Below are 24,951 nucleotides of genomic sequence, written 5' to 3' on the forward strand. Positions count from 1 at the left end.
TTTTTTTAGATATGGTACATTGTGACAGCCTTTTTAGATGTGGTACACTAGTACATTGTGAAGTTTATGAATATACAGTACATTGTGAACTTTTTTAGATATAGTACATTGTGACAGCCTTTTTAGATGTGATTCACGAGTACATTGTGAAGTTCTAAAGATGTAGTACATTGGGATTTTTTTTTAGATGTGGCTCACGAGTACATTGTGAAGTTCTAAAGATGTAGTACATTGGGATGTTTTTTTAGATGTGGTTCACGAGTACATTGTGAAGTTCTAAAGATGTACATTGGGATGTTTTTTTAGATGTGGTTCACGAGTACATTGTGAAGATCTAAAGATGTAGTACATTGGGATGTTTTTTTAGATGTGGTTCACGAGTACATTGTGAAGTTTATAAAGATGTAGTACATAGGGATGTTTTTTTAGATGTGGTTCATGAGTACATTGTGAAGTTCTAAAGATGTAGTACATTGGGATGTTTTTTTAGATGTGGTTCACGAGTACATTGTGAAGTTTATAAAGATGTAGTACATTGGGATGTTTTTTAGATGTGGTACACTGTGTTCTCAGAGTGCTGGAGCAGCACAAGCTGAACAAGGAGCAGTGGGAGGAGAGGATCCAAGTGTGGCACGAAGAGCATAAAGGCATGATCAGGTACGTCCCCCTTTCACTCCAAACATACCTGCCTCACCCTTTAATACAGTACGTATTTACCTCACTATTTCACAGAGAACATACCTGCCTCAGCCTTTAATACAGTATGTATTTACCTCACTATTTCATAGAGAACATACCTGCCTCACCCTTTAATACAGTACGTATCTACCTCAGTATTTCATAGAGAACATACCTGCCTCACCCTTTAATATAGTACGTATCTACCTCACTATTTCATAGAGAACATACCTGCCTCAGCCTTTAATACAGTACGTGTTTACTTCACTCTTTCATACAGAACATACCTGTCACAGTCTTTCATATGCCAGGTATACAGAAGTAATGGAAGTAATTTAATCATACTATATACTTGACAGAGTCCATTTGTTGATAGTCGCTGTCATAATGGGTGAAGAGTTATAAATCAGGGTTCCCACTCGTCCTGGAAAACCTTGAAAACCTGGAAATGTATCGACTATTTTTCCAGTCATGGAAAACACCTGGAAAATGAGAAAATTTACAAAATGTCCTGGAAATATTTGTGTGGTCCTGGAAAATTGTAGGTTAGGCTATAAGTCAAGCTATTAAACAGTATATTTAGAGCTAAGATTGCATATGTTTCTGTATTTTTCTCAGCTGAGATTACACGGCAGCACAAAGTTTTGAATGGTTATGGTACTTACACATTGCCCCCCCACCCCCCGCCCCATCCACCACCCGCTTTGGGCTACCATTGTCCATGTTTCATGTCTGTAAGTCATGGAAATTGCCCTTGAAAAGTCCTGGAAAATAATTTCCTAAAATGAGTGGGAACCCTGTAAATGAAGAGATAGAACTTCTCTGCGTGCCACTAGAGGGCAATGTCTACATATCTTTCAGTGAAGTGTGCGCATGGAGAATGTCTAAAATATCTTCCTTCTCCTTGCATTAGCAATAGAGTGTACCAGGGTGTCACACTAGTGTACGCAATGTCCAGTTGGGTTGAAATTGTAGTGGGGGATGGCATGTACATTTTGCCAACTTCTTGCATGTTTACATTTCACAGCAAGATACTTTAAGATTGGAGGAAATTAAGTTGGACCATTCAGTCAAATCTTGGCAAGAGTATTTTGAAATGATTAAAAAACACCAACAACAAATAAAGTCACTCACTATATCAAGTCAACTTTATTTGTTTATTTACCTAGACACATTTTCCCTTAGCTTATATAGCAAGGCCGCTAAAATGTAGAAACGTTGAAATTGATACAGTTGTGTCCTTTATTTCAAGAAAATAATCTTGCAACAAATAGTTTTCCGTTCTTAATTAAATCAGGTTGCTGTGGGTGCAGAAATCACCTTCAATTTCTGCACCCACGGTAACCTAATTTCATGCTGAATCTGCTTTATGCTCACCGGTAGAAGGTAGTAGTGTTACTTTTCGGCTTGTGTTCTCAGTCTGTGCTTTTTGAATAGGATGTCTGCCCTGTGTTTATGTCATAGCTAGCAGTACCCCTTTGATCTCTCCCTTTTTTAATAACCAAACTGTGCCCTCAGCTGAACCATCACTGATGTGAAATAACAAATAACCGCATTATGTGTTTGAAGCATCCTTCTTGTATTGAAAAATTTGATTGGGTTTTGATATAAAACCTGCCATGATGCCATCACCTCCATGGGAGCTGATGAATATTAATTCAGTTGCTTTATGGATGCTCTGAAATGATATTTTTGCCCAGTATGCATCTAAATGGCACTGAATGTCACAGAAATGTATCAACCAGAAAAGTTTATTAAATTCATTCATTTGAGTGGCGTAGTGTTAAAAAGGCACACCACTGAACTTTTCTTTGGTTACTTCCATTAATAAGGTAAAACGTCTCACTGGTAAAAAATATATATATATATAACTAGTGTTCGTTTTTATTTGTCTATCTCTGACTCGTATCTGAGTGAGTTTGGCTTGTGGGCCGCCGTGTGGAAATAAGTAACAGGCAGCATCACATGCATCAGAGGAGAGTGCACGCGTGTCTACACTCTCAAACATTAGCAGAGGGAATCAGTGAGCACAGACGTCGCCAACATGATTTCGCGTCTTGAAAGGGGGAGAAGCATAAAAGCTTCTTTTTTTTTCAGTGGTGCTGTAGCATTGTCTCTTCTGTGAAGGCACCTAGGGTGAGCAAAGTAGTAGTGCTTATATCATTCAAAGCATTACTCAGCCCCAAGTAGAGAATGTTAAAGAAAAGACATTCAAATGATTATTTTGTTTTGAAGGAATTATGTAAAATCCTAACTGTACGGTAAATTAAAGCATTAATTTTCTGAGCGCATCTGTAGGGCTCTCTGTAACTCTCTGTCTTTTCGTTGTTCTTCACAGAGAGGACTCTATGATGGAGTACCTCAAGATCGCTCAAGACCTCGAGATGTATGGCGTCAACTACTTCAGCATCAAGAACAAGAAAGGATCAGAGCTTTGGCTGGGAGTGGACGCGCTGGGGCTCAACATTTACGAACAGAGCGACAAGTAAGGCCAGCCGCCCAAATCATCCGTCCGGTTCCCATGGACACCGAGATGCAGTTTCCTCTGCAGAGGGAGTAAAAGTGGGCCAGCCTTTCTTCTTCCTTTTTTCGTCAAAGCGCTGGAAGAACAGCAATAATTGATGACTGCGTTTGCTCCCTAATCTCTGTAGCTCCGGTCTGTACAGAATGGCTCTAATGACAGCCTGATGTATCGTTTAAATAAAGGCTGTCAAGTGCGGGCTACGTGCCTCAGTGTAACATGGCATTCTTTTTAGTTCCATGAATCAGACGCCTTATTTTACACTTATTTTAATTTGGGCCTCACTTCAATTTTCTTTTACAGGATGACACCTAAAATTGGATTCCCTTGGAGTGAAATTAGAAATATTTCCTTCAACGACAAGAAGTTCGTCATAAAACCAATTGACAAGAAAGCACCGGTACGTAAAAAAAAAAAATCTCAATCAGCAAGTTAACCCTTCATAAGTTAACAAAGTTAATTAGACATTTGACACTTGTAGTGATCTGTTATAGTGAATGGCTGGGCTACACCGTAACTCCATGCTGCTGTGAACGGGAATGGGCTCCTGTAGTACGTTTGTTGAAAGGCTGACTCACATCTGGCTCTGCAGGACTTTGTGTTCTACGCGCCGCGTCTCCGCATCAACAAGCGCATCCTGGCCCTGTGCATGGGCAACCACGAGCTGTACATGCGCCGCCGCAAGCCCGACACCATCGAGGTGCAGCAGATGAAGGCTCAGGCCCGCGAGGAGAAGAACCACAAGAAGATGGAGAGGTCAGTGCGAAACGCGCGGGAGGGTTAGACGACGCGACACGGTGTTTCACAGCACGGGGCATTTTTGAGAGCGCGTGTTACAGGCGCACTGTTGCCGACTCTCCCCTACGGTCCAGTGATAGCTGAACTTAAAATGGAGTGGCCAGCTCTGCACAGAAACCTTTGCTGGCTGCACCAGTGGGGGGGCCTACTCTGAGCTATTATAAGCCGCTGCTCTTAGTGATTGCACTTTATGGTTCCTTATTAAAAATAGCCGGTGTGAACACAGTACCTTCTCTTAGAATGTCTATCAGATAAATAAATAAATAACTTTTTTATGTTTCTTAAGAAAAGAGAAAACGTGAAAACTGGACTCATGTAAAGTATATGGTTGAACCTTCTCACCCCAACCAGAGAGCCCTTACAATACTGATTGATATGTGTTTGGTCTTGCAACCTTTGATTTTTTCATTTTTTGAAGAACCATCATATGGTTTCAGATACTCTTGAAAACTGCTGTTGTGGAATTACCTTTTCCAATAGGAAAGACAGAGACAGAGAATAAGGCTGCAATAATATGTGGTCAAGCTTAGTTTCCAGTGACTCTAAGGTTGTAAGGTAGTTCTAAGATTGAGTCAACAGTGCAGCAGGGATAAGGCCTTTGTACTTCTGTTTAGATTGCAGGAGCGCTGTAGAGGGAGTTTGACAATGATAGGAAGAAGCTGTCATTGACAGTGTTATTTGCCTCTCTGTTGATCAAGCAGGCTTTTCTCCTCCTCTCATAGGGCGCTGCTGGAAAACGAGAAGAAGAAGAGGGAGATTGCGGAGAAGGAAAAGGAAAAGATCGAGAAGGAAAAGATCGAGCTAATGGAGAGACTGAAGCAGATAGAAGAGCAAACAAAAAAAGCTCAGCAAGGTGGGAGTCCAGACAGCCTGTTCCAGCCCACACAACTCCCCGGCTGTTTCACTTAAAATGATTTGGCAGTAGAAAATGCTAAGGTGTGATTTTTAGATTTGTTTTAAAGGAGCAGCCCTAGCAGTGGCCATGTGCCTCCCACTCACTGACTGTAGCAGATATATGCAGCCGACGACTGACCGTGTGTGCCTGTGTGTGTGTACTTGTGTGTGTGTGCGTGCATGCATGTGTGTGTGTGTGTACTTATTTGTGTGTGTGTGTGTGTGTGTGTGTGTGTACGTGCATGTATGTGTACTTGCGTGTGTGTGTGTGTGTATTTGTGTATTTATTTGTGTGTGTGTGTGTATGTGTACTTGCGTGCATGTGTGTGTACTTGTGTGTGTCTGTGTGTATTTGTGTATTTATTTGTGTGTGTGCGTGTGTACTTGCATGCATGTGTGCATGTGTGTACAAATTTACAAATGTGTGTAAATAGAATTGGAGGAGCAGACCAAGCGGGCCCTTGAGCTGGAGAAGGAGCGTAAGTGCGCTACGGAGGAGGCGGAACGACTGGAGAAGGAGCGCAGGATGGCAGAGGAGGCCAAAGCTGCTCTGCTGCAGCAGTCTGAGAGCCAGATGAAGAATCAGGAGCACCTGGTACACTGCACTTTATTACGTCCTCCTTTAACTTTATTACGTTCCTCCTTAACCAGCAGAGCCTGTTAGTATGAGGACATGGTTGATCACTTGCAGTGAGCAGTTTGAGGTTCTCATTTTATTAAATAGTATTATAATTATTATAATCATATGTAAAACTAACTGTTGTGGTATTTTTATGTCTCATTTTTGTCAGGATGCTGCTACAAAACTAAATTCCCAAAACCAAAAAAAGTAAATTTTACATATTTTGTGTGTTTTAATGTGATCTGTAAGTTATATATATTTTGAATGCAATTGTAATGCTCACAAACACCAGCAGAGGTAAGTGTAGCCTAGAGAAAACAGGAAGACTGCTTACGTACATCCAGAAATCAAGGAATATTTCCCTGAGGTAGAGACCCCTGATGTGCGGTCCTCTCCACAGGAAATTTTGATTGAGTTCTTAACTGCTAACATTTAAAATCATGGCTTGAAAGGACAAATGGCAAAAAAAGATGATGGAGTGGACGGGATTATCAGCATGGGTTCAGCTACCATGGGGTTCAGTCATGATTTTTCAAGCACTTATCTCATTTTTAAAACGCGTCTCGTCTGCCTTTCCATCGGGGACGTCTCATTGGATGCCATTTCTCCACAGGCCACTGAACTAGCTGAGCTGACCTCCAAGATCTCCCTCTTGGAGGATGCGAAGAAGAAGAAGGACGAAGAAGCCGCCGAGTGGCAGAATAAGGTGACCAATCTCCAAACATGTCACCACCATATATTACATTACATTACATTACATTACAGGCATTTAGCAGACACTCTTATCCAGAGCGACTTACATAATATTTTATATATAACCAGCTTAGGCAAAAGCTTGTTCCTCATCATCATCTCATTGTCGTCTCATTGTAAAATACAGATGAATTCTAAATTAAAATAGAAAATTCTAATTTTAAAATAGAATGAAAAGGCTTCCCCTTTCAGTTCTCCCTGTTTTGTATTTGTATATCACTCCTTGCTGGAACAGAATGCTTAATAAATGGACGAGGCCAGAAATGACCTCTGAACTCCCTCCAGAGGTGGTCAGAGGTCGTGCTGGGTGCCTCCCGGCCGCTTAAGGGTCGGTTTCGCTGTTCCACTGCGGCCGGAAGATCCTGTTTGCCCCGGGAGGACATCTGGTGTCCCATTCTGAGACTTTTCACATGCCCCCGAAAGCATGCTGCTCTGACTGGCCAGTCCCACATGTCCTGTCATTGTGTTTGCTTGAGTAAACACTGATATGTGTGCCCCGTTGCCTGGGGCTGTGGCTGTCTGGTGCCCTGTCACACTGCAGCCCAGTACCCTGCCACACTAGAACAGTGCTCAGCCCTTCAGATAACTACGCAGCTGTGCTATTCTGCAAAAGTGTCCAAAGCAATACAATTTATGTAGAGGTGGGTTTTAACAACAGCACTACCTGTTTGAATCCTGATACAGTCACTGTGAGTTGTAGCTGGGGGCTCAAGAATTAGAGGTGTAATTTCTATGGATGGGTTCCCTTTTTGTCAAGATTTTTGTAGCGGTTTATCTAATTCAGGATTGAGAAGTTCTTGTGTGTGGGCCTGTTTACCCTGGCTCAATTGGCTAATTAGCTCTATGCACCAATGGCAGTTCACCAAATTAGACCACGGTGAAAATCAGTACACAAAAACAGGTGTCAGTTGTCATTCCTGAGCTCATCAGTCAATGCAGCTAAAACATCCGATTTTACATATGATTCATGTAGTTAAATAATTAAGGGCAGGGGGCTGCTGGATGGCTCATCTGGTTAAGGCACTACCCTGTGGCGCGTGAATGAGCCTTACGCCCTCAGATTGAATTCGGGACAGACCGTGCCATTGCGGAATGGCCTATAGCTCTATAGGGCAACACGGAATTGGCGATAGCATCATCCAGGGTACGGGAGGGTAAATTCAGCTGGGGGTCAGTGTAAAGCATTATCTAGCGACCCCCCGCTGGTCAATCTGGTGCCAGGGGACTGCATGCGAAAGCCACATATGAAAGGTCTTCCTCCAACTCTAATCTGCGCAAGCTTGGCTGTAAACTCCCGAATCAGCAGCAGGGCTCGCAGCATGAACCCAAAATGCAGCTGGAGACAGTTGGCCGTTCCAAATTGGGGTGGGGCTCAGCAGAAATTGCCGTGGACTTTGGAAACAGGTAGGGTCCCTCCTTGGCCAGCCCTTCTGTAACGGTACGGTCATTACTCGTTACAGGCCATCATGGTGCAGGAGGACCTGGAGAAGACCAAAGACGAGCTGAAGAGCAAGGTGATGGCGGCCCACGTGCAAGAGACGGTCCAGCCGGAGAACGAGCACGACGAGAACGACGAGAGCAGCGCGGAGGCCAGCGCCGAGCTCACGTCCGCCGCGTCGTACAAAGACCGCAGCGAAGAGGAGCGCATGACCGAGACTGAGAAGAACGAGCGAGTGCAGAAACACCTGCTGGTGAGGGGGCCGCCGTAAATGGAGCAAGTAGAGATTGGTTGGTTTGCAGTGACCGTGTTGTTTTCACCTGAAAATCTGGTGCCGTGTTGTCAAGGTATACGCTTCACATGGTCCTCAAGTTGGACCTATGGCTCATTAGAGAGTAAGAATTGCATATCCTAGGGTTCTAAGGTCCAGTTAGGTCTAGGCCAAATACCCTGGTATCTGTTAAGGCATTGTGCAAGTGTAGTGGTTCCCAGTCTTGGTCCTAGCGCCCTCTATGTATGCTGCTTTTTGTTCCAACTACAATTACAATCCAAGAATTTTAACAAGCTGAATTAATTAGGTGTTTATGTAGGTGCCTTAATTACATGCTTTTTTATGTTTAGAGGGATTATTTACTGACTTATGCCACAATGTTCATATTGTGCTTATTGTGCTATCTTGAAAACAATTGCATAAAAAAGGTTAGAAGATCATGTAACTGATCAAATTAAAGGCTCTTAATTAGGTTGTTGAACATGTGTTTAAATTCTTTTATAAGTTTTTCCTTTAACTTATTTAGACAAAGCAGGTTTGGCTCGTTATCATCTTCTTTCCCAACTAACACAAAACATACTCAAAATGTAACATTGACAAAATATTGCAGTAACATTGTGAGAACGTTTTGTGAAAACGTATTTACACAATGCAGGTTTGGCTTATTATCGTTTGCTTTCCCAACTAACTCAAAACGTTCTCACAATGTAACTGGAATGTTCTGTCAATGTTACATTTTGAGAATGTTTTACGTTAGCTGGGTTGTCTTGAATCCTTCATTGTCTTCCAAATGTTTCTTTTTAGTGGCAATGTGTCCACATCTTAACCACTTATGAGCCTATTGATTCACCTCAATCTGTGATTTGGTCTGTTAAATCATTTTGTTACCTCTTTTATGCAATTCTTTGCTATCTAGCACAATAAGCACTATGTGAACATTTGACTGTAAGAACCTGGCTTAGGCCTACCTCACTCATTTCCCTTGCAGTGCAGTTGCGAACAGGTCACGTACACATATACAAATATGAACATACAGATCATTTTTTCATCTGATGCCAACACGTCTGCATTGGAATACACTGTACGTGTAATTGCACGTTTGCTACCCCGAGTCTTTCCCATTCATCCTCAGAAAATCGAAAGAGGATAACGGCTATAAATGCAACAAGGAAACGTGTATACTTGATTTCCTGTGGTAGGGGTAAAAGTGAATTTGTTTTTTTCTGTGTACCTGATCAACTCCTGACCAAAGTTTGGACGACATTGCAGAGGTATCACTTTTGCTTGCAAATCCTGGTTCGCTTGGTTTGGCGGTATGTGAAAGCAATCTGGACCAGCCAACAAATAAACGTTGTTCCGAACTATGTATTCGGAGTATTAGGTTAAAAAGCACCCTTAGACTCTGGAATACATCATGATTGCTTTCTTTATGCCTCTGCAAGCCATAACAATAATGTATTTTTGTAACAGTTCTGTCCTGATTACTGAACTGTATGATGATGAGGGACTTGAGATGGTGCCCGTCTTTTGTTCTGCATGTTGTGTGCTTCCATCCTACTGCGTGTAACTGTTCAGGAAAACCCGCAATCAATGGAATATGAAACCATTTCATCCAATTACTAATGACTCACCCACTGTATGCAATCATAATTATTTCCATTTGCTATAGTTTATACCTGTTGATTGTGAATAATGGGTTACTTTGCCGTACTGATAACCCCCTTGCAATATCAGCCTGTTGCGTCTATGCAATTGAGGTGAAAATGAAATGCTGAAAATGTACAAAGAACTGTACAAAAATAGTTACCTCTTCAGTTGATGACGTGTTGATATCTCCCCTGAATAATTTCTTTATTGTTTTCCACAAAATACTAAAATATACAGAAAGCTAGCTATAATTTCCTTTTTTGTTTTGAAACTGATGCATGAATCTTTAAGGTTGGAATGAAAAACATTATCAGTGAACTCTGAGACTCCTCTGTGTCGCCCCAATGAGCTACCACTGATCGTCTTTTGAACCGGATGTATCTTCCCCTAGGCCCTGAGCTCGGAGCTGGCCAATGCTCGAGACGAAACCAAGAAAACGCAGAATGACATCATCCACGCCGAGAACGTCCGAGCAGGACGGGACAAGTACAAGACCCTACGGCAGATCCGGTCGGGCAACACCAAGCAGCGCATCGACGAGTTTGAGTGCATGTGATCACCTTCCACGACACCTTCCAAGACACTGCTGGAACCACTGCAGGGGATTCACGACAAGGCCTTTCCATTTCACTGCAAACCTGCCTTAAACAAGCTACTGTTCCTTCTCCAAACAGGGTCAATGTAAGATATCCTACTCCCAAGTCAATAAACTTTCATAATTCCTTCCGAATCCAGAGGACGAACTGCATTGTTAGGTTTTTAGAATAATACCAATATGTTTCAGCATTTCCTTCCCGGCAGTTTTTCATAAGTTGGTCAGTGCTCTCATTCCCAATAAGTTGTGGACTTTTTAGGGTAATGGTTAGTGTGATGTTTGTCCATTCAATATAGTCGTATTAGGTAAGTTAACACCCAGTTCAGGTATTTATATCTTTGTTCATAGAGCAGAAGTTATATTTGGACATGCCAGTTTTAAATGTAAATTTAAATTCTTGGAATGGATACCCATTAACGTGTTATAATTTGTGCATGGCTTTCAGTTTAACCTCAAACACAAATTCCCAGTTTTTAGTTACATTTGATTTAGGTGTTTGAGTAGGGCGCAGACACTAGTCTAACTGCACTGGCCTTAACTGTAGGTTACCAAATTCACCATGTCTTAGAATCGTTATATTATCAAAGGGGATACTTTTTACACAAAGTTATTTGATTTAGTAAGTCATAGATTTGTATGCAATCACATGTAGCAATCAGAATTGAGCAGTTGATCTCAGTTGGTCCAATTACATATAATAATAGCAGGTTTGTTTGTTGCTTGGTGGGCCCTCCACTGTTAGTCAAATCAGCGAATTAAGAAGATGATGTAACAAATTGTACTTATTAGATTTTGCCATATTTTAATTTTAAGCTTTGTTTTTTCATTCTGTTTAAGTTTGTTCTTTTTTTTACTTGGATGGCATGACATTATTTTAATGGCACTCTTTTCCTTTTTTAAAGCTTTGGAAGGCAAACCTTTGCAGTATTATATTCAAAGAGTATCAGAATGGGTAAAACAGTGTTCATTGTTGGAATGTTGCTCTTCTTGTAGTGCCATATACAGAATTTCCAAATGGTCCTTATATTCTGAGTGTATCTGCTATGACTCAGAGCCATGCACCCTAGAAATTAGGAGGTTTTTTTTATATAACAGATCTTTGCAGAATTTTTCATTAATATGAGAAACCGGCTGCTGTAAAGCACACCATTTGTCCTGAGGCTTGCCTCATATTGGTTTATCTTGAATTAAACAACATAAACTCTGTGATTACATAAAAATGGGTGTATTGCTAATGTCAGAGTCCATTTCTAGCTTTTGTTAATTAAATTATGTTTGACCGAAAACCATAATGAAGCATAAATAAGGATGTTGATATTGCATTGCTATTTTAGCACCAAGCAGTGCCTTTCAGCAAAAATACAAGCTGGCTGCTTTAAAAGATTTACATTTCAACTGATAATAAAACTGAAGAAAAAATACTTTTGTATGGGTGAATTATTGCAAGCTTTTATCCTATTACGCACACTGCAATTCTTGGGGTGGGGGTGGGGCCGCAGCAGCAGCCATTGAATTGAATGTGGCATGACAGTGACTGTGCAGAGGATCAGCTGGGGCCTGAAGAGAGAATAGTCAGAGGTCTTATGCAGTTCAGTTAGCGCCATGGATGTCGAATAAAACAGGAAAAAATGATAAAAGGAAGACGCAGATGCGGCTCGAAACATCTGTCACCTTTCACAAGCCAGTAGCTTCTGTGTTCCTTTGGATGGGTTTTGATTCAGATTTTCAGTGTTTCAGAAATGCAATGTTTCCTTTGTGTGTTTTATTCTGTGCAAGTGATTCATATTGCAGAGCATCCTGTGCCTTTTAAAACAGATGAAGTGCAGCATGACAAAAGGAGCCTCTGGCGTGTGCTTTACGTGGCCCTTGTGTGAAGGCATTCCCGATTTGGAAACCTTGATTATGAAGGGCAGACTGCATAGCAATGAGAACCATGACACCTCTTCAACTAGAGGCCATTCAACCAGCCTCCCTTCGTTTTTTTGACTGCTGTGACAGAATTCTCGATGCTGCCACATGACGAGGAATATGGTTTTCTTAAAGAGCTTGTAGCCTTTTAGAATGTCAGGATGACATCACTCAACTACCTGTGCATCATATTCGTATATGCTGTCCTCTATGAATGTCAAAAAATTTAGAAAACAGTAAGTGAACCTGTGAATATATCTATGATGTACAGAATATATATATGGCTTCCTCTTGTCTTTGACTCAAGCACCCAGGTCCGCCCAATAGTTGTCCATCACCTTTGCAGTTCTGTAGTGCAGCGCTGTCTGTGCTGATGTTGGTGACGTCAGCCACCAGTCAGAAGCTCTTGCTTTGGGCTTTGGCAAAAGGCAACAGCCTTGGAAACACCCACAAAAAGCCTTGGCTAAAATATGAGTATGTCCAAATATGCCTTACCACGAGACAACCAACCTGTTTACCTGTAAGTAATGCTGGCCCCACACTAGAGGATAACTGGGCCGATTTTGTGCCCGATTCGCTCTTCCCAACAATCGCGGGGGGGCTCCTGATCCGAGGCTAGTCTGAACCGATTATCTGCCCAAATGATCCTGTAGTGTGAGGGGTTTACAGACATAATCGTAATGTTACCGACTGGATCGGAGTCTCCCCGATCTCGAATCGTAAATATCATAACATGTTTGATATTTACGATTTGAAATCCTGTAGTGTGAAAGGAACAGCAATGGAAGATTGAGCAGAAACCCACAACAGCCAATGAGAGCGAGCTGACCGGGAAGCGTCACCAACCAAATTTATTTTGGCTTGCCTAAACCGAAGAAGTTCTCTGCGGATTATATTGTTTTATGCTCAATGCGGTTAGACAACTGCACGTAGCAACAAAAGTATCAATATTATTGTATTATGTATATATGTAATTATTGTAACGTTGCCGGCAGTGTGGTCTCCATGGAGACGGGGAATCAACTTGCGGAAAAAAAAAAAAGTCCTTGGAATCGCTACTCTGAAATCGTTTAGTATAAACGCCAAGTGTGTGGTCCTGCGTCTTGAATGAATCATCTGGTGTGTGTGTTCTTACGATTAAAATATTAATATTAAAATCGGTTAAATCTGTCTGTGTGTTATGTCTGTGGTCTCCCACGTTTTTAAAATCGGTTAAGATTTGAAAATCCTCTAGTGTGCACCAGGCTTAACATTACCGGCACTATGAAGCTGGCAACAATAAGGACTTTCGTGAGAGTCTGAAATTTTAATATTTAAAGTTCCAACGATAAAACCACTATTACATTCAACAAAATGGAATCAATTAAGCTATGAATAAACTTGTCTTCTTACTATCGCTCACAGTCACTTCTTTGATAGTAAACGCAGGCTAAAAAATCCTGCATAGTAAGCCTTTAAGCTGAGTATAAGCTGATCTTTTTCCCACGTGTGCTATTTTACTAGAGTAAAACAAAACAGTGGTCGGTCATTACTTTTAGGGTTTCAGAACACCTTGTTCTAAAAATTGTACAGTAAGTTTTGTCCCGTCCAATATTAAGTTATGTCCTTCTTTTCATAATGTATACATGACTAAAGAATAATAAATAGAATAATAAATTACAAGACCAAAGTCATTTGAGAATGGAAGTTAGGGAAAATGCATGGATAGTTGGATGTTCTATATCAAACTATTGGTTTTAATATGGGTTCCAATGGCTTGTAATTTGTCATTTCAGTATGCTAAAATGCATTATGGCAAGGGTAGTTTGGAAGCAGAACAGGAAGTTGCATAGAGAAATGGCTGTTATTTGAACTGAAATAATTCTTACATCTGCAAAAAAAAAAACATTTTAGTTTTGTTTGTACTGCAATAAAGATGAACACTATTGAAACATACAGTCTACAGTTCTATATTTGTCTACATTTTCTCATGATGTCAACATTTTTCAAGCTTCAATTTTCTTTATATTATATTTGTAATAATTTATATTTTCCTGCCACAGATGTCATTGGTGTTATTGTATTACTGTGTTAACGTGGCATGGATATGCATGAGAAAGATTAGGTGGTAATATGCTGATTACGTTCTCAGAAGAACAGTGGAAACTTCAAATTTAACCTACGTGCTATGCAATTCGTCATATATTTTTTATCTGATTCCACTCTGATGGCAACATTTTGTTGCTGAGAGAGATGTTTCATAAAACCTTGGATGTGGTATTTCTGTTCCCATAAATTAGCAACAGCTCAAGGTTTCATATCACTACAGTAAGGCTGTGCTCCACCTTCCTGCTCTGTTGTCTTTAGAATGTTGGCTTCTAATTTCAAGCTTCACAAATATTTTTTCTTAAGAATAATAAAAAATAAACATTATTTTGATAAATTACACATTAAACAAGATTAGAATATAATGCCAAAGTGCTTACAATATTGATGTTATACCTTATTATTTTGGCAAAACTTGGTGTCTGATTACTTGAATCCAGCGTAACCAGATTGCGTTGCTGAAGATTTCACTCGCTAATGCACCTAACTGACTGAATGGCATTTTTTACAGAACACTAAAATCATTCGCAAATCCCTGCATAAATGTACAACTGTGTGTGGCCATGTGCTGTTCAGATGAAACTTGGCTGTAGTAATCTCTGCAAAACTTTGACCCTGTCTTGGGGGCCAAGGCTCAGGTGCTTTATCTTTCAGAGGGTCCTCTGTTCAAAGCCGGCTCGAGGACAGATTTGGCCAACATGGCGAGATGTGTACATCTCCAGTCTCTCCTCTCTGGCCTGGCATCCAGAGCCTTGTTCTCTCTTAGTCCTCGGGTCCAGTCGGGTCCCTGCCTCCCCCGGGTACTAGGAGGCCTGCAGAGCAGGGGGTTTGGCTTGTACCACGTCCTGAGCAGCACCTCTGAGGGCAGCAGGTAAGCATTTCAGCTTCCATACTTCTGGCCATTGAATATAAAATAAGAATTTTATACCCTAAATATAACTTGGAACATCTCAGAATTGGAAATTGCCTCAGCAGAATGTGGGCGGTGGGAAAGATAATAAAAATGACAAAAATAATGACTCAACTACATGCAAGTCCTTTTTTTGGATACATAATGACTTAAATACTTGTGCTGGAGATAAGTACTCTGACTAAGTGTGGTTAGGTTGCCAATTCAGAGATTAGTACATAGGGTATGTACTTTTTTTGCTGTTGTTAAAGCGGTACAGCATGTCTATTTTTCAGTGTTATGCACATTCTAACCTGACCTAATTTAATTATATTTAGCGCGTTCCAGAATAAACCACTCATTTCAGTGTTACACAGGTACAGTATGGGCAAATACCTGTATTTGAAATATGTATTAGCACATATGTATTTCATATGTAATAATATATCATATCTACTTACACAAGGTTTATAGTTCTATGCTGCCTGCAATACAATATACCGCCACTGTTTTTATCATTATTATTATTATTATTGTTGTTATTATTATTATTATTATTATTATTATCCCCATTCTCCCCGATTTTGCATGTTTCCTCCGGGTACTCCGATTTCCTCCTGCAGTCCAAAGACAAGCAAGATACAAGATACATTTAGTTTATTTTTGCCCATTCATGCACAGGTGGCTATCTTTGGTCAAAATATTCTCCAATGTTTGGATAGTCCTGATACACTGCTTGCATAGGGGTGAGGTTTTTTTCTGGCTGGAACCAAATCACTAATAAAATAGATATACACATGTCACTGATGTACTTCAGTACACGCTGACTGATAATGCATCAAAGTGAGAATCACCTTAAGTGAGAATTCAGCCCAATTCAGTCAGAATTTTAGCAGGATATATTTACAGCCAGATCAATTAACAAGAAAACTGCTTATGACTGGGGAAAATGATAATATTCAGGGAGTAAGTTAGCTTTGGGAGTTTATTTCTGATGGCTAGATTGAATAGTCAACCCTAAACATTCTAGACTTTTAATTTTTCATCAAGAATGTCTTTATAATACTGTATCAACAAGACGCATTACATTGAAATCATAACTTCAGGTCAATGTGATCCCGCCACCAGGGATGGAAATATTTATTGATATCTGTCTTTATAACAGCCTGCCAGAAGACAATGTAACTCTCCACTTTGTTAATCAAGATGGAGTGAGAACCACCACCTCGGTCACAGAAGGGGTATCTCTGTTAAATGTTGTCATTAACAAGAAGATTGACATCAGTGGCTTTGGTAAGCAGACTCTGTACAGATGCATTTATTGGTTTAAAAACACTTCTTTATTTCTCATTCTTTTGTTCATTCATACGTAGTACTCTTTTAAGTGGTATACACTGCCTGGCCGAAAACAAAGTCGCACACTCTAATATTTAGTTGGACCGCCTTTAGCTTTGATTACGGCACATATTCATCGTGGCATTGTTTCAACAACCTTATGCAACGTCACAACATTTATTTCCGTCCAGAATTGCATTAATTTTTGGCCGAGATCTTGTATTGACGACAGGAGAGTCGAATCACTCCGTAAAGTCTTCTCCAGCACATCCCAAAGACTTTCAATGGGGTTAAGGTCAGGACTCTGTGGTGGCCAATTTATGTATGAAAATGATTCCTCATGCTCCCAGAACCACTCTTTCACAATTTGAGCCCGATGAATCTTGGCATTGTCGTCCTGGAATATGCCCGTGCCGTCTGGGAAGAAAAAATCCATTGATGGGATAACCTGGTCATTCAGTACATTCAGGTACTCAGCTGACTTCATTTTATTGCCACATAACATTGCTGAGCCTAGACCTGACCAATTTAAGCAACCCCAGATCATAACACTGCCTCCAGAGGCTTGTGCAATGGGCACTGTCCAAAAAAATCCATATACCAATACTTTTTTTTGGCCAGGCAGTATATGTTCTACAATGTGTGTATTTAACATACACCAACATACATACAGTCACTGATATACAGGCTAATTATATATGTGATTGTAAAACTGAATTCATGTCACACTATGACATTAAAAGAAAAACATCCTCAATGACATTAAAAATGAAAATGCTGCACTTTGGTAATGGTAAATTGGAAAACATTGCATGCCAGTGGACACACAGAGAACACAACATGTACACAAACATGTTTAGCACAAACATTCCTGTGAGTGAACACACAAAGTGCACAGAACTCACAAATGAGTTCTTGGCAATGATACATCTTACACATGATTTGTTTAATTACAAATTTTTAAAGTAGCATACACCATCCGACTCATTTTTATTCTTAGGGATCTATTTTCTGGGATCAATGGTGCACGGAGAATGTCTCAAAAATAAATAAATAAATGGAACTGATCCACAAATTTACCTTTGATCAACATTCATAATTTCAGAATCTCTGGACAGGTCCAAAATAAATGTACCTAGGTGGCTCTTTGTTTATTACATTTGGAACACAGTAGGGAAACTGCAGAATCATACTTACTTCTAGTAATTGGAGTAACATATAATTCATGATTAATCTTATATTTCATTTCACATGACTTATTTGAACAGCTTATATTTTTAGCATTCAAAAGAATTCTTGTCTACATATGTACCTCTATTTGTACTCCTAACTCTGTTTGGCTGGTTTTATTATTATTAGTTGTTACTTTAACTGTTTGAAAATATTATCATGAATACCGCTTTATGGCATTCGGACCGGCGGATTGGTCTCAGCTGCACCGGCTGGTGGAGAGAGAGCACACGCAGTTGGGCCGCGTTAACTAATAAGCCCAGGCGCTTAAAGGTGTGTTGCTTTCCACAGTTCAGGGCAGAGACTGGGAGCGTACACAGAGAGCACGTTTCTTTATTTAATTTTTGTTTGCATGTTTGTTCGAGCACTACAAGACGAGGAAAGACACTGGTCAACTGAAAAGCGGGCCAGCTACGAGCAGCGCACTGAAAAGTCGTCACTCTGTTTTACTTTCTTTTGTCTTTGTTATTTTAGTTTGTTGTCTTAGTTTATTATTTTTGCCTAGAACCCGTGAGGGGGAAGGATGAAGATCTTCGTTTATTTGATTTCATGTTTGTGTGGGTGCGCTCTCTCTCTCTCCATGCGGCAACCAACGGTGTTTTCTGGAACTGACGCATCTCCCTCCCAGGGGTGTCATGCTGGCGTATGACAAGCTTATTACTTTTTTCCTAGAAGATGCAGCTTGAAGCAATCCTATTTTGGCTAAGGTTCGTTCCAATACATCTTTATACCCTGAGACAGAATTTATGTAACTTCTAACTTGAAGAAAATGAAAGAATTGAGATTGATGCAGATTGAACTCATATTGAAGCTGTACAAATGGCTTCAGTGAGCCTTTATCAAAAAGATCTCTAATATGAAAAATCCAAGCATAATTCCAGCCCTTAAATCCAACATCTAAATAGGATAGCAGGTTCAAGACCGGATGAAGTTGTTTCTACCCCAAAGTGTCTCCTAATTCTCTGCCATGTCTTAAGAATGTTAATAAGAATAAAATAATATTTAATGCTGGGTAATGCTTTTATAATACTAATAAAAGGCAAATCTGAAAGTAAAGCCGTTTCACCACCCATTGCCTCCAAATCGAAGTAATGGGAATCTGATTAATTCCTGATCGAGGTATATGACCATACCATAAGTATCTAGACACCCCTTGGTCTGGGGCTATTTTTCTCGAGTTTTGGCTTGGACCCTTAGTTCCAGTGAAGCAAATCTTAATGCAATGACATTCTAGACTATTCTGTGCTTCAAACTGTTTCAGCATGACCATGTCCCTGAGCTCCATATAGAAATGGTTTCGTCAAGAATGTTGTGGAAGAAAATGACTGGCCTGCACAGAGCCCTGACCTCAACCCAATCCAACACCTTTGGGATCAATTGAAAAGCCAACTGCGAGCCAGGCCCAACTGCCCAGTCAGTGCCTGACCTCACTAATGCTCTTCTGGCTGAACTGCCAGGACGGATATTTTCATTCCAATTGATGAAATGTTTGGGGGGAGAAGGGATGAAATCTGGTGTGCCTACGCATCATCATTAATTCACAATACTGCCACATGACTTACTGAACTGAACAGACCGATCAGCTTTGGAGGTTCAGTAGGGTTGCGACTGTTGCAACAGTTGCAACTTGCATATGTTTCAGGCAACGTTCTCCATGAATATAATTTTGTCTGCAATGGTGTATAACCTGTAATATTTCCAAATTCACACATGAATTTTATTTTTAGGTTTCCTAATGGTATACGGAGATAATTAATGTTAATGCATGTAGCTTGCATGTATGATTTTAACTGCTGTCGCATGAAATGATTGTTCGAGTTGCATTTATTGTCATTCTTATAGTTGATGGGTGTAGGAAAATGAACGGTACACCTCGAGACCACAGTGCAGTATAAGAACAGCAATAAACAATTAGAAAGCTAAATAAATCTAGGAACATGACACAAAAGAAAAAGACAATAAAAGACAAATGCAAAGTATGCATTTTTCCTGATTGGGGGATTTATATCAAAGACAAATTGGACAGCAAATGACCCACAAAAATTAGCTTTTGAATATGTTATGATCTTGCGCATTGCTTGGGAAAGGCCCAAAATGAGCAGCTCGCCATATGCTGGGCTGCGACTTGCGGCATTGTCCTGGTCTGTCCAGGCAGGAGTCACAGGCGCCAATCACAGACTGCCCTCACACTAAAATTGCAGTGCGCTGCTTGATTTTTACTGAAAAGCCATGATGAAAATGCCACTCCACCAGTAGGACAACTTGCCGCAGGCCGGGCACCAGCTGTAAAATAGAACCCTTAATTTGATCTCCTCAATTCATGTCTCTTGTCCAGGAGCCTGTGATGGAACATTAGCCTGCTCCACCTGCCACCTCATTTTTGAAGAAAATGTTTTTGAGAAAATGGACTCCTTGGCAGATGAAGAGGTGGATATGCTGGACCTAGCTTATGGACTGACTAAAACGTATGTCTCCTCTTTACATTTTGGAAATGCTATGGATGTGTGCAACACTGGTGACCTTGAGCGAATGCCTGAAGTATCAAAATGTAATTGCAGTTTAAAGTGGTTTATCGTAACAGTCTGACAGAAATCCCAAGGTTACTTACTATATGTCATTCAAAAACATGTCACAGGCATTGAAGCAGGTGCAAATACTGGCAAAATGAATATTCAGCCATGAGGGCTATGTAAATACACAGGCCATAAATATTAAATGTGGAGGTAGGTTACGATCTTTGGTTGGACGGTGAGTAAAATATTCAGGTCAACAGTGCTCTCTTGTTGCCAGGTCTCGTCTCGGTTGCCAAGTATGTGTACGAAAATGGATGGATGGAATGACTGTGCGAGTGCCAAAGGATGAGAAGATGGCGTCAACAAGGACTCAGTGACTCTTCCAGAATGTGACCTTTATTCTTTGGCACATTTTTAGTCCATTTATGTTGTATTCCAGAATAATGAATACTAAACAGCTACAGAATGTAGTGATTATCTACAACTGACACATGTGCACGACAGCTCACAAATAGATAACATTAACATAATCTTTGAATTAGCAGATATTAGCTATATTCTGCTTAAAACACACAAACACAATGCACAAAAACACACAATCGCACATGCGCACACACACTCACTCACACACACACACACACACACAAACATACATACTGTGTATAAGGGCTGTACTCATTGAATTACAAAAATATTGATAAATAAATGTGATCTTTGTCACAAATGAAGTTGTCTTGTGGAAATCTGTGATTATTTGTTATCACTAATGATATGTGTGCACTCAAATTTCCACTGGGTGGCAATGAATGGCATAAAATAAGACTAATGTGGTCATCCATCACCATGAAACTTGAAGCATTAGACATTTTCCTCTTACACTAGCTTCACTATGTGATAATGCTGACTGTAAAGGGTCAGTACTTTCTACACTCTGCTGACAATCCACTGAACCGAATCGATTTGTCCAGTTTGCTTCTAAATGCTTAGGACACTATCTGTTGTTGCTCACAGAGTGTTTGTTGAACCGTGCAATACCAATAAGGTACGTATACACTCAGTGACCACTTTATTAGGTACACCTGCTTGTTAACACAAACGGTCAGCTCCCACGAACGGTGAATCATGTGACTTCAACACATTGCATAAAGCACACAGACATAGTGAAGAGGTTACATAGACATCCAATGTGCATTTCCACCGATTTCTTTGGGTGAAAAGACCTTGAGAATCAGAGAGGTCAGAGGAGAATGGGCTCAGTCAGTAAAGGCATGAGCCCTAAGAGTCCCAGGTTTCAGTCTACCGTTCTATGATCAGAAGTCCACAGTGGTGTCAACTGTGGGATTTTGCTGGCCTTGGCTTTCCTTTGGATTCTGAATCAGTCATTATATTACATTTATATTTTATTTGGCAGATGCTTTTATCCAATGTGAGGCACAATGGGAGCAATTGCTGCTTTGCAGCCTATTCTTAGTGATTGTGTCCTTGGCTACAGTTGAGTGCAGGTCACATGCATTTCAGCAGACACAGATTGGGTTATTCAAACAGCTACCGGGAAGCCAAGTGTGCCTAATTATAGACATACATATGGCCCTATGATCGTTGAAGAAAAAAAAAAAAAAAAGAATTCAGGTGGAAAGGAAATCCAGGTCTGCATTCACACAGCATCAACATACCTCCCTCTATTAGTAAGTGATAGGTTCCCAGTCCAATCAATTTCAGATTATCCATAACTGTTCCATGGTTTATGTTCAAATTTTACAATCAATTTTAATATACAGTTGAAATACAGTGAATTACTGATTTGCTGGAAAGTGTGTGTTAAAAACGTATAACCACACACCTATGGAAAGTAGCTCCAGTTAAAACAGTCTGATCATCATTATGAATTCATACACTGTATAGCTTCCACTGTAACTGATACCAGCTGTTCTGCATGACATGCAGAATCTAGCTTAAAAAATCTAAATCAAATTTAACTGCAGAAGTTCAAATGTGTGATAAAGAACACTTGTTTTACATTGAGACAAGGAACAGTGTTCATCTTGGTTGGATCAACACTGAGCTAGCTAAGCAGTTTGGTGTATATATGTGCCATATTTGATTAAATTCAGCAAGTGCCCAAGAAATATGTTGTGCAATGTTATTAGGCTATGTTGGCTCTCATCTCATATAGGCACTCAATTGAATGGAGGTTTTATTATGATTTGCTGTGACAGTATAGCTTCAGTTTAGAAGCAATCAGAGTAAATAACTCGCTTGCATGATAAAAAAAACATACTGTGAGACCATTTTGACCCGAGATAAAACTGAATTTTATTGAGTGAAAGCAACCGTAGTGTAACGCTGGCTTGCCACTTGATTAGAACAAGAGAGACTGACTAGAATGAGTGTCTGGTTGCAAGATTGTATCTTTTCAGGCTATTTGCTGGAATCATGAAGTAAAGTTTCCATTGCGTTGAACACAGTACTTGACGGAAAAATGCTTGACGGAAAATCAGTGAGGCAGATTTTACAAAAGGCATACCCCTTTCCTTGAAACTTTACTTAAGAAAGGGGAATTCTTTCCAGGATATTTGAAATTTACGTTGATATTTCTTTCTCCTTTAACTTTCCACTTCTTTCTACATCGAGTCAGTCACTCAGGAAAGCAGCTCACTTCATGAACAAGTAACCATGGAGACGACACATGTAGTGTCGCTGTATGGTCAAATGGGTGGTAGCAGTAAAATTTTTGAGTTGAATTCAGGCCTATACAAAGCACAGACAGGCTGTGATGACCAGAAAATATTGTGAAAATTCATTCCAAAACAGGAGAATTGTGACTCCGGGAGGACACCGGAGGAGGGCAATGAATTTTGAGTCTCCAGGGAAGATCGAAAGGGTTAACAAGTATGGGGAGGGCTCATTTGAAACCCAAAAGTCTTAAGTTGTCATACTGTTTGAGTGGCTTGTTAGGAAACGCCATTCAGACGACCCAATATGCGCCACTGTCAAGAATAATCTCGGATCAGTTGCTTTGCTTCTCTGCCATGTTCTAAGTCAGAGGTGGGCAACGAGGGCCGTATCTGTTTCTGGTTTTCATGCCAACCTCTGACTTTAATTATTTAAGTAGCCGTAACATTTATGCCATCCGACATCATGGCACATTTCTTGATAAGTGCATGAATTTCAGCCAAATACTGTTGTTGTGTCCCTATATTACATTTTACTAATACATTTCGCTAAGTGAACCAGCGTTGGTGTAAAGAGTGAGGTTAGCCAGGTTAATTGGTGGACACAGAAACCTGCGTACACACCGGTCCTCCAGCACCGGAATTGCCCAACCCTATTCAACATGGAGACGTATCGTATTGCGTTCACAATGGCGTCAGAGCTAAAAAACAACTACAGCTTGAATGCAAATGGAGCAGTTTTGGATTACGAAAACATTCACATGGACAAAATAACTAAAGAGGTGCAATTATTCAATGTACAGGAAGTGAAGGCAACGTAAACACATTACATATCGACATTTAAAATGGCTGTTTTGAAAGCTGAAAGGATATATTAGGGTGTAATTAGCGACTGGGGGATGGGGAGGCTCCTTTTGTTTTAATGCCATTTACTGCCCTTATAGTTGATAAGGTAATGAGTGGCGTTGTTGACCAGAGTGTGAACTTGCACCTACTATGTTTCAATAAATTGTGAATTTTTCCTGTCCCCATTCTGTGGGTGGTACTGCCCATATCACATGCGTACAAGGAGACATTTAAAAAACAAATAAAAATGTTTTAATTTTCAGGGTCAACTGTGTTTTATTCATGGTGCAACTGGGATACTGGTGATGACATTTCTAAGTGCTTAGCACTCAATACGACATCAGAATATGAAATAAGTCCATTACATTTTTCATTGATTCAGAAATACTCTTTGGACATTTGTACAGGAATATACTATAGGATTTTAACAATAAAAATTAAAGAGTGAAAAGGCCTTCAATATCTCTCCAGCAATACAGTATATATATTTAACAGTGCTAAATTGTTGGCCTTAAATTGCACGAGCGGATTACTCATGAACCAGTCACTTTTAGTGACTGGTTCATGAGATTTTAATTACTAGTCTCGCATAGACACTGAAATTAGTAGTTTTTTATTATATGCTATTATTAGCCTATAATTATATAGGCTTCTGGGTTTCCGCTGGTAATAATCAGCCATGGTGCTGCTCCAGCAAGATTTAACGTACCATGGTAACATAAATCCCACAAAATAAAAAAAAGGTTAATTGGTATCGCTGACAACACTCAATACAACTTTCTGAAAAATAATCTGACCACCAACACATGACATGCCACTGTCATTTATGATACGGTATACACTGTATATCATCGGAAGTTTGGGGGAAAAAAAAGCCTACTCTCGTGCACCTCATCACTCTGGCTGTGTTGGCGACCCAATGTAGCAACAATGATCAATTGGGGTGGCAGACAAGCCCCACTGGGATGGCAGGTATGCCATCCTGCCAAGTTAACACCTTGGCATGCCCCATACCTATACAGCACAGAGAGTCCGGCACTTTTCAGGGTTTCCTACAGAAATATCCACAATGACCACTGACTGTCAGCCCTTAAAAACATTAATTTCTGTACCTTCTGACCTCATGTCAACAGACAAAATTCACAAACAACTTAACACATCCACACAATAAAGCCCCAAATATAGGTTTATTATAGATTTAGAATTTTTTCCTTCATCCTGTTTCCTGTGATCCGGGCCCACAAAGAATATGCCTC

General features: G+C 40.2%; 2 protein-coding genes across 3 annotated transcripts in view; both read left to right on the forward strand.

The window, feature by feature from the left end:
* The window catches only part of msna (moesin a), a 29,130-nt gene extending 17,492 nt beyond the window's left edge, over nt 1-11,638 (forward strand). For both annotated transcript variants that reach the window (XM_035434973.1, XM_035434974.1), the window contains 9 exons: nt 574-657; nt 3,017-3,163; nt 3,503-3,599; nt 3,792-3,955; nt 4,720-4,850; nt 5,326-5,486; nt 6,127-6,219; nt 7,727-7,957; nt 10,014-11,638. In XM_035434973.1, the coding sequence (XP_035290864.1) occupies nt 574-657; nt 3,017-3,163; nt 3,503-3,599; nt 3,792-3,955; nt 4,720-4,850; nt 5,326-5,486; nt 6,127-6,219; nt 7,727-7,957; nt 10,014-10,178 (1,273 nt within the window). In that variant the 3' untranslated portion in view covers nt 10,179-11,638. The remainder of the gene's footprint in view (nt 1-573; nt 658-3,016; nt 3,164-3,502; nt 3,600-3,791; nt 3,956-4,719; nt 4,851-5,325; nt 5,487-6,126; nt 6,220-7,726; nt 7,958-10,013) is intronic.
* Nucleotides 11,639-14,877: 3,239 nt separating this feature from the next.
* Nucleotides 14,878-20,905, forward strand: fdx1b (ferredoxin 1b). The gene is made up of 4 exons (XM_035432584.1): nt 14,878-15,081; nt 16,265-16,392; nt 20,000-20,129; nt 20,455-20,905. The coding sequence occupies exons 1-4, from the start codon at nt 14,909-14,911 to the stop codon at nt 20,552-20,554; spliced, it is 531 nt and encodes a 176-aa protein (XP_035288475.1). The 5' UTR covers nt 14,878-14,908; the 3' UTR covers nt 20,555-20,905.
* The last annotated feature ends 4,046 nt before the right edge of the window (nt 20,906-24,951 follow it).

This window comes from Anguilla anguilla, chromosome 9 (genome assembly GCF_013347855.1).
Source record: "Anguilla anguilla isolate fAngAng1 chromosome 9, fAngAng1.pri, whole genome shotgun sequence".
Lineage (NCBI taxonomy): Eukaryota > Metazoa > Chordata > Actinopteri > Anguilliformes > Anguillidae > Anguilla > Anguilla anguilla.

Bases quoted from the DNA above. Each gene is read 5' to 3' on its own strand.
- fdx1b (XM_035432584.1), top strand. From the start codon at position 14,909: ATGGCGAGATGTGTACATCTCCAGTCTCTCCTCTCTGGCCTGGCATCC. The intron at 15,082-16,264 runs GTAAGCATTTCA...TCTTTATAACAG, and splicing joins AGCACCTCTGAGGGCAGCAG to CCTGCCAGAAGACAATGTAA. The intron at 20,130-20,454 runs GTATGTCTCCTC...TCTTGTTGCCAG, and splicing joins GCTTATGGACTGACTAAAAC to GTCTCGTCTCGGTTGCCAAG.